The following is a 15,651-nucleotide window of genomic DNA, read 5'->3' as shown; positions in this document are numbered from 1 at the left end:
ACTTCGTCTTGGTTTATCATCAGTTAAATCTGTTGGTCGAGACTATTACTAATCTCTTGTGTTTGATTGTCATTAGTCTCTTGACTTTGTGTACAATCATAAGTTCTTTTTTGTGAACTTAATTCCTGTCCTTTCTTGTAAGGAAAGACATGTTCAAAAAACACAGCATTCCTTGACTCTATAATAGTGTTCACATTTATATAAGGTATTTCTGATTTATAAGTCAGAAACTGATATGCACTACTATTCTGAGCATAACCAATAAACACACAATCTACTATTTTTGGTCCAATTTTAGTCTTTTTAGGAACAGGAACTTCAACTTTTGCCAAACACCCCCACACTTTTAAGTATTTGTAGGAAGGCAGCCGACCTTTCCACAATTCATAAGGAGTGCTGTTGGTTTTCTTGTGGGGTATTCTGTTAAGAACATAATTAGCAGACAATATTGCTTCCCCCCACAAGTTCTGTGGTATGCCTGAACTTAGTAACATGGTATTCATAATTTATTTTAGGGTTCTATTCTTCTTTTCAGCAATTCCATTTTGCTGTGGAGAATAGGGTGTTGTAGTTTGGTGAATAATGACATGTTGTTCACAAAATTCATTTAATGGTGCATCTTATTCACCACCCCTATCACTTCTAACCATTTTAATGGTTTTATCAAGTTGATTTTCAACTTCTGTTTTGTAGAGTTTAAACATTTCTAAGGCTTCATCTTTACTTCTCAGTAAATAAACATAACAATATCTTGTGCAATCATCGATAAATGTTATTAAATACTTTTTGCCTTATCTAGTTTGAACAAATTTAAGATCACATACATCTGTATAAATTAATTCTAAATGTTTGGTTTTCCTTTCAACCGATTTAAATAGAGCCTTAGTTAGTTTTGCTTCTACACAAATTTCACATTTATGATTAGGATCAATTTCAAACTTTGGTATATAATCCAAACCAATTAATCTATGCAAAGCATCAAAATTTACATGTCCTAAACTACCATGCCATAAATTCGACTCAAGAATATAAGCAAAAGATGTGTTATTCTTATTCATAGCAACTTTTGGTACAACTATTATTACATTCAATTTAAAGAGACCATCACTCATGTATCCCTTACCAACATACATGCCACTCTTTATTAATACAAATTTATCAGACTCAAATACAAGTCTAAAACCATTTTTACTTAACAAAGAGCCAGAAACCAAATTCTTCCGGATGTCAGGTACATGCAGTACGTTGTTGAGGATCAGTTCTTTTCCTGATGTCATCTTCAAAATCACTTTTCCTTGTCCAGCCACAGTAGAAGTAGAAGAATTTTCCATGAAAAGTTGTTCACTATTTGCAGCCTTATTGTAGGTAGTGAACATCTTCTTGTCCGCACATATGTGACGAGTTGCTCCAGTGTCAACCCATCACTCCTTGGGATTTCCAACCAAATTAGCCTTAGACACCACAGCAGAGAGGTTGATGTCATTCACCCCGTCAGAGATGTAATCTAGTTCAGTTACATTGGCCTGATTGGTAGTCTTCTTCCTTGTACTTCCGTGATCCTTCTTAGGACGGCGGCAGTAAAAGCTCGATGTCTAGTCTTGCCACGGTTATAGCATTTTCCTTTGAACTTCTTGTTGCCATTATTGTCGCCTTGTTTAGGACCATCTCCAGTAAACTTCATCTTTTTATTATGTGGTTTGTGAACTTGTTCAACCACATTAGCCTTGGACTCAATGGGATTTTTTCCATTCCTCTTTTCAGCCTTTCGATTATCTTCCTCAATTCTCAATCTTACGATCAATTCATCTATGGTTATCTCCTTGCGTTTATGTTTTAAATAATTTTTGAAATCTTTCCAAGCCAGTGGTAACTTTTTCACTAGAGCAGCGACTTAGAAAGATTCGCTAAGAGACATACCTTCTGAAAGAATATCATACAAAATTATTTGAAAATTTTGAACTTGAGAAATTACCGTTTGGGAGTCTACCATAACCAAATCCAGAAATTTACCGACAACAAATTTCTTCATGCTGGCATCCTCTGTCTTGTATTACTTCTCCAAAGAATCCCGTAATTCTTTTGCTAACTTCAGAGGGCTGTAAACATTATACAACATGTTGTCAAGGCCATTGAGGATGTAGATTCTGCATAGGAAATCTAAATGTTTCCAAGCTTCTACAACGGCAACAACTTGCCGATCACTTTCACCCTCTTTAAGTGCTGGAGCCTCTTCATGGAGAAACCGAGCCAAATTTAGAGTTGTAAGATAAAACAGCATCTTCTGCTGCCATCTCTTAAACTCAGTACCGTTAAATTTTTCTCGTTTTTCTCCATGATTTATTGGTACTTGAACATGGTTCTGGATAGGGACCGGTGTTGGTGTAACAATAGAAGTACCACTTCTAGTTGCAGTTTCAGTTGTAGTAGCCATAATATCTGATTACAAAAATCAGAAAAATAAACCACAAATTTAATTTACTAGTTACTAAAACCAGAAAATATATTATAACACAAAATAATTTTATTTTCCTTATTACTAAAACCAGAAAAATAAAATACCACAATAATTTTCTGTAACACTAAATAATATTCTGCAATTGTTAATGACACCAGTATATTACTACTAGTTGTCAAAGAAAATAGACAGTATATTACTACTATCTGTCAAATGGTTTATAAATACTATTTGCATTTTTCAACCAGAATATCACTTTGTGAAAACATAGAAAATTAAATACAATAAAGATACAACAAAGAATCTGTCTTAAGATTGTTGGACAATCTTTACTGTACTTAAATAAATCAATTCTGTTTGGGTACTAAACGACAAACAGAATACAAAAGAAAAAAATAAGAAATGAGAGAGAATGTTTGATTATAAAAATCAAACTAGAAATAAAAACTAAATAAATAAAAATAGATTTTATTTTGTTATTAAAACAAAGTTAAAATCTAATTTAAATAAACAAATAAAACAGAAAATAAATTAAACAACTTACTTGATTAATTTCTTCGAATAATAATCTGATCAAGTCCAGTGCTTTCAGACAAATTCGTCATCTCCACGGTGCTTTCAGAATGTGGACGTCTATCTCCCAAGATGAAATGATCAATAACAAATAAATGCAGCACTATAATTTATTTGTTCAACGAGCACACTTAGTGTATACACTTTTTTTCACAGAAAAATACTAGAATAAATGCAACAAAACGCAGAGAAGAATTGCGGCAAGGACGGATGAAAATTGGAGTAAAGAAACAAATGAGAGACTTGTCTATTTATAGGAGAATTTATGGCTGTTGGGTTTGAATTAAACAAGTGCAAAACCTGTTTGAACAGGTATGATACCTGTTCAGTTTGAATAAACAGATACAAACCTCTTAGATTCAAATTTGAACAGATAAAAACCGTAAGGTCCTGTTTGGGTGTAGGGAAAAACTGGAACAGTTTAATTCCAGAATTAATTTCAATTCTGGACAGTTGAACAGATTTTATTTCAAAAAATAAAATTAAACCCAAATGTTTTTTGCCCAAAAAGATTAGTATTGGGCCGAACAAACCCAACCCAACCACACACCACGCACCTGCGCCCAAGCCCAGGCCCAGCCTAGCCCAGCCCGCCCGACTGGACGAACGGCAGCGTGCGCGGGCGTGTGTGGTGATTTTTTTGGTCCAATGGATCTAGCCTATTTTTCATCCTTTAAGGATTTTCCACTAAAACTCCATTTTCATGGAGCACACTTTGGCTTCAATTTTCCATTCACTTGATAATGGTTTTGAGCAACCAAATATACCACGTGAATTACAACACGGCATAGAACGCGTTACCACTTTGACCCGCAAAAATCGACGCTCGAGTCCCACCTAAAAAATAGACCAAACTTAGGAAAAAATGGTTTTACCTAGAATTTTCCCAACCATTTCTAACAATATCACCCCATTATACAAATAAAAATGAACTTTTGTGCAACGATACGCTTATGCATAACAAAAAGTGAGACATTATTAAGAAACATACAAACATAAAAATTACAACATTAACTGCACATGTTTTTAATCCACAACTTCTTTTTTCTTTGAAATGTAACTGCATACCTGGCTTGGTATTTGTCTCTTGTAGAAAACCGAAGAGGAAGGGAAATCAACTTGGAACGATGGCAGTGAATGAATATAGATTGAATATAGCTCCTCGTGACCCTTTAAAAACCTTTCCCAAAGATGTGCCAATGGCAATGGCCCCTTAGTCAAGAACATGAATGCAATCTTTGGAACTCTCTTGAATGGATACTTCTTTACTCGCGAGGTAAAAGATGCCCTCCACAAGAGCTCTTTGTCCGTCATTTTGTGAAGGAAATTCGACGGAGGCTTGATCCATTGTTCTAAACTAGTAGGCTCCTCGACGACACACGGTTGGAAACTCGGCAGTGTTGTGGTCACTGCAAAAACATTATTAACTCCGAAATACCGAATCATGTAGATACTAATGACAGAAAAGCAAATACACAATAACAGGAATGCCGCAAGAAACTGAAGTAGCCTTTGTGGGAAAACCTTAGATTGAGTTGTTCTAGCTGTAACAGTAGGGTCCTTGCTTTCCTCTAGTGGCCCTACCCTAGATTGCATCTTTCACAAAAAAACCAAATCAAAATTTACGTTATGGGTGTTTTGTTTTCTGCTATTCCAATTCCAATAAAACCCATTCCACACACAGAACAATTTCGAATTCCAAAACTTCTCAAAATTTGTAACTTTTCCCCCAAATATAGCAAACCCAGATTCCCAAATAGCATCTTGAAGCACCCTAAACAGTGAAGTGGGTTTGAATTTTTCTAGGGTTTACCTTATGTTGAATAAGGCCTTATTAGCATCAGAAAAACTTAGGGATCTAATTGTACTCTATTTTTCAAAGAAGAGAAACAAATAGCAACCTTTAGCACACTCTACTGAAATAGAAGCATACAAATCATGGGCATGAGATTGAAAGATGATTTTTTTTTAAAGCAAAGAGATAAGCGTATGAGTTGTGTTAGCTCCAACCCTATGCATGCAAGCAGAGAGTCAAGGAGGACGGCGTACGAGGACTTCCACCGCAAGTGAAAGTCTGAGCTGGGCATCTGCAAGGCTAGCTCTCCCTTCTTTTCACGTTCTTGCCATTGTTGACTCTCACCATAAAAAAAGGTAGAAAATTTTGGTGGGTTTGTCCCATCTCTCTCTTTCTCTCTCATCTTTGTATATAAATAGAGACGGAAGGGAGATGATGAATTGTATCAGAAATTTGAGAGACATAGAGCTGTGAGTTGAGTGAGAGTTTTATCTCCTCATCTGTTTTTGTATTTTGCTCCATTTTAGTGAAATTCTCATTTCTATTCGTGGACGTAGGCATTGGGCCGAACCACGTAAATATTGGTGTCTCAGTTGTGTGTGATGCTTGTTGTTTATTTTTCTTGGTGTTCATGATCCTAACAAAGTGGTATCAGAGTTGTGTTGTGTGTTTTTTGGCAAAACAAAGTGTGTTTTTCAAAAATTGCCCAGAATTCAAAGTGGTCGAAATCCACTTTTCAGCACACCAGGTTGAAGTCCTTGACGAGACGAGCATAACGGTGAAAATCACGTCGAAAAATGAGATCGGACGCAGCCGCACGCGCTACGCACGTTACCTGACGCTGTGCTCACGCACTCCCACGCGTCTCACACATTTGCAAAGGAAGAAGACTTGTGATCTTACCATAAGCATGGGTTACACGCGTACACACCAGATAATAACATCATCCGAGCAGCCGAGCCGAGCCGGAACCGTTGATTGAGCTGCTGACCAAGCCACCGTTGACCGAGCTGATGACCTAGCCGCACCTCTAGCTACCAAGCCGCTGACGCCAGCAGAACTGGAGAAATTATCCGGTGCTTCTCAACTGCACCAGATTTCACTAATCTGAACCGTTTAACCTGTTTTGGCTTGATCTGAGCTATTCTGAGTCCCTTTTTGATGATCCAATAGTGTTTTCCAACAATTTGGAATATTTCAGACACATCCATGCGGTCAGATTTTGCAAATTAGATTTCAAAAATGTGCATTTTCTATTTTGGCAATCTGAAGTGCTTTTTTGGGCTAATTTGACCAGTCCGGACTCAACAGCAAAGCCTGATTTTCAGACAAAGATCATTTTCTATAGAGACAAGTGTTGATGAAGAAATCAATGTCGATTTCGGGATCCATGATAAAGTTAAATGCTTTCAACTATGCAATTTGGAAGCCTAGAATGGAGGATGTCCTGTACTGTCGAGATTTGTTTCACCTCATTGATCTTAATGGAGTCAAACCAGCAATGAAAAACGATGAAAACTAGAAGCGAAAGAATTGGAAAACCATTGCCCAGATCAGACAATGGATCGATCACAGTGTCTTCCACGATGTCGCCTAGGAGACTGATGCATATGCTCTCTGGACGAAGTTAGAAGGCATGTACTAGTCGAAGACTGCTCGGAACAAAGCCCTTCTAATGAGACGACTCGTAAATTTGAAGTTAAAAGGCGGTATCTCTGTTGCTGAACACACCAGTGAGTTTCAAAATCTGGTGAACCAACCGGCAACTGTCAACTGTCAAAATGGAGTTAGATGATGCGATGCAAGCCCTATTGCTACCTAGTTCTTTGCTAGATAGTTGGGAGACGTTGGTGGTGTCCTTTACCAACTTTATACCAGAAGAAAAACTGACCATGAGCATGGTTACAAATGCTTTATTTAGTGAAGAGGCAAGAAAGAAAGACACGGGTGGAGATCAATCCCATGTCCTCATCACAGAAAGTAAAGGTAGAGACAAAGGCAGGGGAATAAGCAAAAGTAGAGGACGTAGCAGGGGAAGATCTTAAGGCAGGGAGAAGTCCAGAGAAGGTACGAGCTAGCCAAAGTTCAAGTGTTATCACTCTGACCAGGAGGGTCACATAAAGAAATATTGCTATTACTTGAAGGGAGAACAAAAACATGGCAATAGACAACCAAAGACTGAAGATAGAAACACTACAGTTACTGTCACAGAGGATATTGCATTATTCTCTATTGGAGAAGAAGAATGCCTCCATATGTCAGACACTGACACCGAGTAGGTGGTAAATATAGTAGATTCCTACCACGCTACATCTCGGAAAGAGTTTTTCAATACATACCAAGCTGGAGATTTTGGTACAGTGAAGATGGGTAACTCCAGTTTTTCAAAGATTGTGGGAATTGGTGATGTTCACATCCAAACCAAAGTTGGGTGCACGATGGTGTTGAAAGATGTTAGGCATGTTCCCTATTTACGCCTGAATCTTATCTCTGAGATAGCCTTAGATCGACAAGGCTATAAGAACTACTTCAGGAAAGGCATATGGAAGCTAAAAAAGGGACCTCTGGTGGTAGCTAGAGGACATGCAAGTGGCACGCTATACAAGACTCATGTGAAGGTAAATTTAGATAGCCTCAACGTGGCAAAGGATGATGCATCACCAAATTTGTGGCACAAAAGGCTGGGTCACATGAGTGAGAAAGGGTTGCAGATTCTAGCAAAGAAGTCTCTTATTTGCTTTGCCAAAGATGCGAAATTAAATCCTTGTGACAACTGCTTATTTGGGAAGCATCATAGAGTCACTTTCCATTCATCATCCAGAAGACAATCAGAGTTGTTAAACAGAGTATACTCTGATGTGTGCAGTCCCATAGAAGTGGAATCTTTGGGTGGCGGAAAATACCTCCTAATGTTTATTGATGATGCATCACAGAAGGTATGGGTTTATGTCCTAAAGACCAAAGCTGAAATGTTCCAGCATTTTCAGACATTCCATGCTATGGTAGAAATGGAGACTTGAAAAAAGTTGAAGTGTCTCCTAACAGACAATGGAGGCAAATACACGTCAAAAGAGTTTGACGCCTACTATGCTACTTGCAACAATCGACATGAGAAGACTATTCCTAGAACCCCACAATACAATGGTGTAGCTGAGAGGATGAACCGAACCATTGTGGAGAAGGTCATATGTATGCTCAAAGTGGCAAAGTTGCCAAAGCCATTTTTGGGAGAAGCTATTCGTGTTTCCTGCTATCTGATTAACAGATCACCATCCGTTCCACTAAATTTTCAGATTCTAGGAGAAGTATGGTCTAGAAGGGAGATCTCTTACTCTCACTTGAGAATGTTTGGGTACAAAGCATTTGCACATATATCCAAGGAGCACAGATATAAGCTGGATGATAAAGCCGCTCTATACATCTTTATTGGCTATGGAGATGAAGAATTTAGATACAGATTATGGGATCCGAAAAACAAGAAGGTCATTCGATGCCGAGATGTAGTGTTTTAAGAAGGCTTGACCTTAGAAGACTTTGGGTAACCAGCCAAACCCAAAGTTGATGATGTTTTAGAAATTGTTCCCAATCCTGCACCATCACAGAATGCTATTGATGAAGAAGAGCTACCGCAAAATGCGACCAATGATGTAGAGTTACATGATGGATTTCCAGAAGAAGAAGATCCAGAAGAAGAAGGTGTTGAGTAGAAGAAGCCATAACCCCTTCCGCCAGAGACTGTTGGTCTACAGTTATGAAGATTAACAAGAGAGCCTAAGCCATCATCAAAATACCCTGCTTTTGAGTATATTTTTCTTAATGATGAGGGGGAGCCAGAAAGTTTTCAAGAAGCTTAGAATCATAAGGAGAAGAGTAGTTGGCAGCAAGCTATGCAAAAAGAGATGCAGTCTTTGCAAAAAAATCAGGCTTATGATTTTGTAAAACTTTCCCAGGGTCGAAAAGCACTGAAGAACAAATGGATGTTCAAGTTGAAGAAACATGGCAGCAGAAAGCTAGTCAAGTATAAGGATCGAGTGGTTGTCAAAGGTTTTGGGCAGAAGAAAGGTATTGATTTTGATGAAATCTTTTCGCCAGTTGTGAAATTGACGTCCATTTGAGTAGTTTTAGGATTAGTGGCCGATTTGAATTTGGAACTTGAACAGATAGATGTAAAGATGACATTTCTCCATGGTGATCTAAAGGAAGAAATTTATATGGAGTAGCCAGAAGGTTTTGAAGTAAATGGGAAAGAAAATTTAGTCTGCAGATTGGAGAAGAGTCTCTACAGCCTCAAACAAGCGCCGAGACAGTGGTACAAGAAGTTTGACTCATTCATGGTGGGTCATGAATACAAGAGAACTGCTGCAAACCAGTGTGTATATGTTAGGAAATTTCCCAGTAGAAACTTCATCATACTCCTGCTTTATCACTACAACAAAACTAACTATTTACGGCATCATGTTTACGACATGCATTAAATGCATGTCGTAGTTAGTACATTCTACGGCATTTTTTTTTTGCAAGCCGTTAATGTTATGTCAATAACAACGTACATACCATGTAAGTCGTTGATTTATATATTTATAGCGTGCAAAAGTATGCCGTAAAAAATGTATGTTTTTACGACTTACAAAAATATGTCTTAAAATATTTGCACTTGAGGCAACATACATTTCATTTTGTAAAATATTATAACTTTACATGGTATACATTAACATGTCGTGAAAACTTCTGCAAAAAAAAAAAAAAAAAAAAAAAAAAAGCAATTAGAATTTTTTTATGGCTTGCAAAAGCATGCCGTAAAAAATGTATATTTTCACGGCATACAAAAATATGTCATAAAATATTTGTACTTAAGATGACATACATTTCATGTCGCAAAATATTATAACTTTACACGGCATGCATTAGCATGTCGTGACAACTTTTATTAAAAAAAATTCAATCAGATTTTTTTTTTTGATTTAAAAAAGCTAACAATTTCCAACCAAGCTTCTCACCTTAAATTTTTCTAATTGAGGACAACATAAAAAATAATTTATACATTATTTTATAATTTAGTGTCTCTTTTAAGGGATAATTGCACCCAGTGGGATTTGGGAAAAAAAAATTACATATTCATGAAAAAGTTTATAACTTTAATGATTAATATTTATATGGCTTCTCACTAATTTGTAATTATTATTTTTTTAAATTACCTTGATTTGATATTTTTCTTTCTTTTAATAATTTATTTATTTTTTACTTTTTAGAGGTATCTAATCTGAATATAACTTAAAAATAAAATATTTGTAAAAAAAATAATAAAATATAATATATATGAAATGTATTAAAATTTTATATTTTTTTGAATTTAGTGATTTTTTTAAAAAAAAATTAAAAAATAAAACATTTCTAAAATTAAAATAAAATATTTCTTTTAATATATGTAAATTATTTGAATTTAAAAAGTAAAAAAGAAATTATTTAAAATATTACAAATATTACAATAACGAAAACAAAAAACTGAAAAACGTTTTAGGCCCCTTACTCTCTCACTCACTCACTCTCTGGTGTCGATCTCTCTCTCTCTCTCTCTCTCTCTCTCAACCCTCTCTAAACCCTAATCTCTCTGAACCGATCGAATCAGCCTTCTTCAGCCCCGTTTGATCTAATCTCAGAGCGATTAGTGATTCATCTCAGATCCAATCTCAGAGCGATTGGTTATTCATCTCAGATTCAATCTCAGAGCGATTGGCAATTTCGAAGCTCCACCGCCTCCACATCTGCACCGGCGAGGGAAGCGAGGACCATCGTCTACTAAGATGAGCACCACCCTTCCCCTTTCCTCAATGTCGTTGCTCTCGGCAATACTGTGAGTTGATTGATTTCAAAATCAATGATATATTGTATCGATGTTGAAATTTGATGCTTTTGTTTATTGATTGGATCTCTGGATCTAGCTGCAATTTTGGTCTTGATTTTGATTTGAATAGGCGCATCTGTGTTAGATGTAGAGAGAATTGTGTATCGATTTTTGGTGAACAAGTAGTTAGGAGAGAATCGAGTCAAATAAGGCATTTTTTTGTTGTGTTGATTGTGTGTTTGCTTATTGGATAGCTTATGATCTTTGGTTATTATTGCTCTCTCAGCATTTGGGAGTCAGTGGTGCAGCCATTGCACACATTCTTTCAGTAGGTTATAGTCAAAGACTTTCCACCAGATAGTGCATATTTAAATGTAGTTTTCCAATTTTAATGTCTTGATCTTCCAAAGGATCTCTCTGACTATTTATACTTGTAATTTTTTTTGCAGATATTTAAATTCATTGATCCTCTTGTGTAAATTGATGACAAAAGTTGATCTCTTACCTCCAAGTGTCAAAGATTTGCAGTTCAATCGGTTTTTTAAAAACGGTAAGGAGTTTAATGCATCCACTGTCAGAAGTTCTTTGTTGTTAATTACAGCCTAGATGGAATAAATACACCGTCATATTAAGGAACAAGTCTCAAAAGGTTCATTGATGAAATATTCAGAACTCCATAGCCTTCTATGTTGTCTATGGCATTCAGTTTACAAATTCAATTTTCTTACTTTTCCAATTGTCTCCAAAAATGGCACCTTTTGCATGTGATCGCTAATTAAAAAGATTAAGCAGTGATATACTTCTTATGAGCAAAAATATCATCTCAACTATTGAATACTATAAGTGAGAAAATGTCATAAAATTTACGAATGGCTTCTTATCCAAATTTATTTTTCTGAAATGAACATGTCACTTTATAATAAGGATCCAACCTCCTTATTGACTCTGCTTCTTATTCTTTACTTGATGAATAATAATTCCTATAAGCTTCAAGTTTAGTTGTCTTTTAACTGTCTTCATTTTTTTTTATTTTTTTATTGTTTTGTGCTTATACACAGGTTTTCTATTATTGGCAAGGGTAATAGCTGTGACATTCTGTGTAACCTTAGCAACATCATTGGCTGCAAGACTCGGTGCAACACCTATGGCTGCATTTCAGATTTGCTTACAGGTCTGGATAACCTCGTCGCTTCTTTTTGATGGTTTGGCTATTGCTGGACAGGTATGGCCACGTGCTGTTCTTTTTAATTTTTCCCCTTTCGAATATTTGGGAGAAATTCTTCTATTTAATCAGGGAAGACAATGTGAGAAACTCTTTTTTTTGTGTGTGTCTCTCTCTCCAATTTCTGAGAACCAAAGAGAGCCTAACCAAATAACAACGAAACTTCGTATTTTTGTTTTTTTCCAATTGTAACATAAATTGATCAATCAATTATTTTTTTTCTCTATCTCATTCTTCCAGGTTATCATTGCTTGTGCGTTTGCTGAGAAGGATTATGAGAAAGCAAAAGTTGTTGCAACCCGAGTGTTGCAGGTAAACCATTTTCCAATTCTTAGTGTACAAATTGTTCTCTCAACAAACGCAATTGTTTTGATACCCTCTTCAATTTTCATTATACCAAGCCTGAATATGTTTGAGAGGTTTTATTTTGCAGATGGGATTTGGGTCTGAGGCTCGCTGTAGTTGTTGGACTCCGTTTGCAATTTGGATCTGGAATATTTACAAAGGACAAAAATGTTGTTCACCTCATTAGTATAGGCATTCCGGTAATTCCATCTATTGGCAAAATGGCTTCTTTTTTTTTTTTTGGCTAAAAAAAAATTAAGCAAAAAAATATTTGTTTTCATATGTCAGTATTTTTACTTATTTCGGGAGTCTAAACTGAAATTTATGATATACTCCCATTAGTTTGTAGCAGCTACACAACCAATCAATTCATTGGCCTTTGTTTTTGATGGTGTAAACTTTGGAGCATCAGATTTTATTTATTTTGCATACTCCATGGTAAGTATACTAGTGTTTCCTCTAGACGAAGAACAAAAACATTTTTTTATTTTTATATTGTCTATATAAACTCCTTTTTAACTAATAATTTTATTGTATCATCAGGGTCTGGTATCTGTAGTGAGCATTACGTCTTTATTCCTTCTCTGGAAAAGCCATGGTTTTGTTGGAATATGGTTTGGTTTAACCATTTTTATGGGTCTACGTGCATTTTCTGGGATTTTGAGGTAATTTCCTTTGTTAATTCTGTGAATAAATAGTCCTTTTCAAGCAATTTCCCAGTTCAAAGCTGATCAAATTTCAGAAGGAAACTATAAATTGGACCACTTTTCGTATTGGCACATTTATACTCAAACCCGCCACTTTTCCTATTCCTGTTTCGTAATCATGTATTATGCTTATTTTTCATTAAGTTAGTGTTGTTGTCCCCAATTTTTGCAGAGTATAACTCAAAGCTGTTGCAGTCTACCAATTACATTACCAGGCGACAAGCTGTCAAGTTAGGATGAAAGTTTGAGATTTTGTTCGAAAATATGTAAATAATTAAAAATAATAATAATTAGGCATCTCAATATTATCCTAGGGAATGCAATTTTGTCTCCAAAATTGTACCCTTCATGGATGATAGGGATTTGAATAGCTTGATAATGTATCACTTTCTTGGTTTGTATGTTTGAGGGTGTTATCAGCTTGTTTGAAGTTGTATTTTAGAGATTAGTGAATCTTATGATTTGGATACTTTTCTTGATTTGTATGTTTGAGTTTGTTATCAGTTTGATATGATAGAAGTTGAGGATGGAAGTTAGTATGCAAGTTATTTGATGTATGGATATTAGATTTTTTTACTTATTTCATAGTTGTTGCTTCTGCTTTGTTTGTTCACAGGTTGTATTTTTTAAGCTACTATTTGCATACTATTAGGCAAGGTTATATTCATATATATATATATATGTATATATTATATTTTAAAAATAACTTTCTCCAGCATATAAAATTATGTCATAAAAAGTGTCATGATTTATGACATACAAGAAAATGTCGTAAAAGATTACATATGGCATACAAAGTATGTCATAAATATATTAAAAATGACCTTCTACGGCATACAAAATTATGTCGTAAAAAATGTGATGATTTATGACATGCAAGAAAATGTCGTAAAATATTATATACGGCATACAAAGTATGCCATAAATATATTCAAAATAACCTTTTACGGCATGCAAAATTATGCCATGGAAAATATAATGATTTATGGCATAAAAAAAATGTGGTAAAAAATTATATACGACAAAGTATATCATTAATGTTTAATTTATTACTTTTTACAACTTTACCTGTATGCCGTAAATAACATTCAACTTTCCACGGCATGTCATATAACAGCATTTGTGTGTATGCCGTGAAAGAGTTTTTACGGTATGCATTGCGAGCCGTAAAATTCAATTTTGTTGTAGTGTATGTTGATGACATGCTGATTGTTGGACAGGATACCACAGCAATCAGATCAGTGAAGAAGGAGTTATCACAGTCCTTTGACATGAAAGACCTAGGCCCTGCACAATAAGTTTTGGGCATGAAAATTATGCGTGACAGGAAAGCCAAGAAGTTGTGGCTGTCACAGGAGAAGTACGTTGAACGGGTAATTGAGAAGTTCAACATGAAAGATGCCAAGCTAATCAGTACTTTGCTGGCTAATCATTTCAAGCTAACCAAGAGTTCTTGTCCCTCCTCTACTAAAGAAAGAGAAGAGATGTCCGCCGTAGGGAGTTCGATGTATGCAATGGTGTCCACCCGACCAGATATTACTCATGCTGTTGGAGTTGTAAGTAGATTTCTTTCCAATCTGGGAAAGAGCATTGGGAAGCAGTTAAATGGATTCTGAGGTACCTTAAGGGGACATTTAAAATGTGTTTCTGCTTTGAAGGAGCAAAACCAATCTTGGATGGTTATACAGATTTAGATATGGCAGGCGATCTTTATGGTAGGAAATCTACATTAGGATTTCTCCAAGAGTCGGGACTAAAGTAAGAACAATTCACGGTACATTGTGATAGTCAGAGTGCCATCGACCTGAGCAAGAATTCTATGTATCATTCTCGCACGAAGCACATTGATGTTCGGTATCATTGGATCCGTGAAGTGATGGAAAAGCAATTATTGGAACTGATCAAGATCCATATAAATAAGAATCTAGTTGATATGCTTACAAAGGTGGTCTCGAGAGACAAACTCGAAATTTGCTGAGACGTTGTTGGGATGGACTTCAAGTGAGAAGTCAGTCATGCATGTGGGTATGAAGGGGGAGAATTGTTAGCTCCAACCCCATGCATGCAAGCAGAGAGTCAAGGAGGATGGCGTACGAGGACTTCCACCGCAAGTGAAAGTCTGAACTGAGCATCTGCAAGGCCAGCTCTCCCTTCTCTTCACGTTCTTGCCATTGTTGACTCTCACCATTAAGAAGGTAGAAAATTTTAGTGGGTTTGTCTCCTCTCTCTCTCTCTCTCTCATCTTTGTGTATAAATAGAGACGAGAGGGAGAGGATGAATTGTATCAGAAATTTGAGAGACAGATAGCTGTGAGTTGAGTGAGAGTTTTATCTCCCACTACAACAAAATTGAATTTTTACGGCTTGCGATGCATGCTGTAAAAACTCTTTCACCGCATGCACACAAATGCCGTTATATGACATGCCGTGGAAAGTTGAGCATCATTTACGACATGCAGATAAAGTTGTAAAAAGTAATGAATTAAACATTAATAACATACTTTGTATGTCGTATATAACTTTTTACGACATTTTTATCATGCCATAAATTATCATACTTTCCATGACATAATTTTGCATGCCGTAGAAGATTATTTTTAATATATTTATGGCATACTTTGTATGTCGTATATAGTATTTTACAACATTTTCTTGCATGTCATAAATTATCACACTTTTCACGACATAATTTTGTATGTCGTAGAAGGTCATT

General features: G+C 35.9%; 1 protein-coding gene across 5 annotated transcripts; it reads left to right on the top strand.

Moving 5' to 3' along the window:
* The first annotated feature begins 10,313 nt into the window (after nucleotides 1-10,313).
* LOC114303697 (protein DETOXIFICATION 43) lies at nucleotides 10,314-13,519 on the top strand. 5 transcript variants are annotated; one of them, XM_082901766.1, is made up of 8 exons: nucleotides 10,314-10,674; nucleotides 11,115-11,215; nucleotides 11,724-11,887; nucleotides 12,128-12,199; nucleotides 12,321-12,432; nucleotides 12,575-12,670; nucleotides 12,776-12,897; nucleotides 13,112-13,519. In XM_082901766.1, the coding sequence occupies exons 1-5, from the start codon at nucleotides 10,625-10,627 to the stop codon at nucleotides 12,417-12,419; spliced, it is 486 nt and encodes a 161-aa protein (XP_082757892.1). In that variant the 5' UTR covers nucleotides 10,314-10,624; the 3' UTR covers nucleotides 12,420-12,432; nucleotides 12,575-12,670; nucleotides 12,776-12,897; nucleotides 13,112-13,519. The 5 variants fall into 5 exon arrangements, with proteins under 5 accessions (XP_082757892.1, XP_082757891.1, XP_082757894.1 ...); XM_082901765.1 differs by having other exon boundaries at nucleotides 12,128-12,223; XM_082901768.1 differs by having other exon boundaries at nucleotides 10,328-10,674; nucleotides 11,724-11,836.
* Nucleotides 13,520-15,651: the final 2,132 nt, after the last annotated feature.

Source organism: Camellia sinensis, chromosome 13 (genome assembly GCF_055761805.1).
Source record: "Camellia sinensis isolate YWXY chromosome 13, ASM5576180v1, whole genome shotgun sequence".
Taxonomy (NCBI): Eukaryota; Viridiplantae; Streptophyta; class Magnoliopsida; order Ericales; family Theaceae; genus Camellia; species Camellia sinensis.
The sequence above is the reverse complement of the archived record's forward strand: the minus strand, read 5'-3'. Positions and strand labels throughout refer to the sequence as shown.

Bases quoted from the DNA above. Each gene is read 5' to 3' on its own strand.
- LOC114303697 (XM_082901765.1), top strand. From the start codon at position 10,625: ATGAGCACCACCCTTCCCCTTTCCTCAATGTCGTTGCTCTCGGCAATA. The intron at 10,675-11,114 runs GTGAGTTGATTG...TTTTTTTTGCAG, and splicing joins TCGTTGCTCTCGGCAATACT to ATATTTAAATTCATTGATCC. The intron at 11,888-12,127 runs GTATGGCCACGT...TCATTCTTCCAG, and splicing joins GTTTGGCTATTGCTGGACAG to GTTATCATTGCTTGTGCGTT.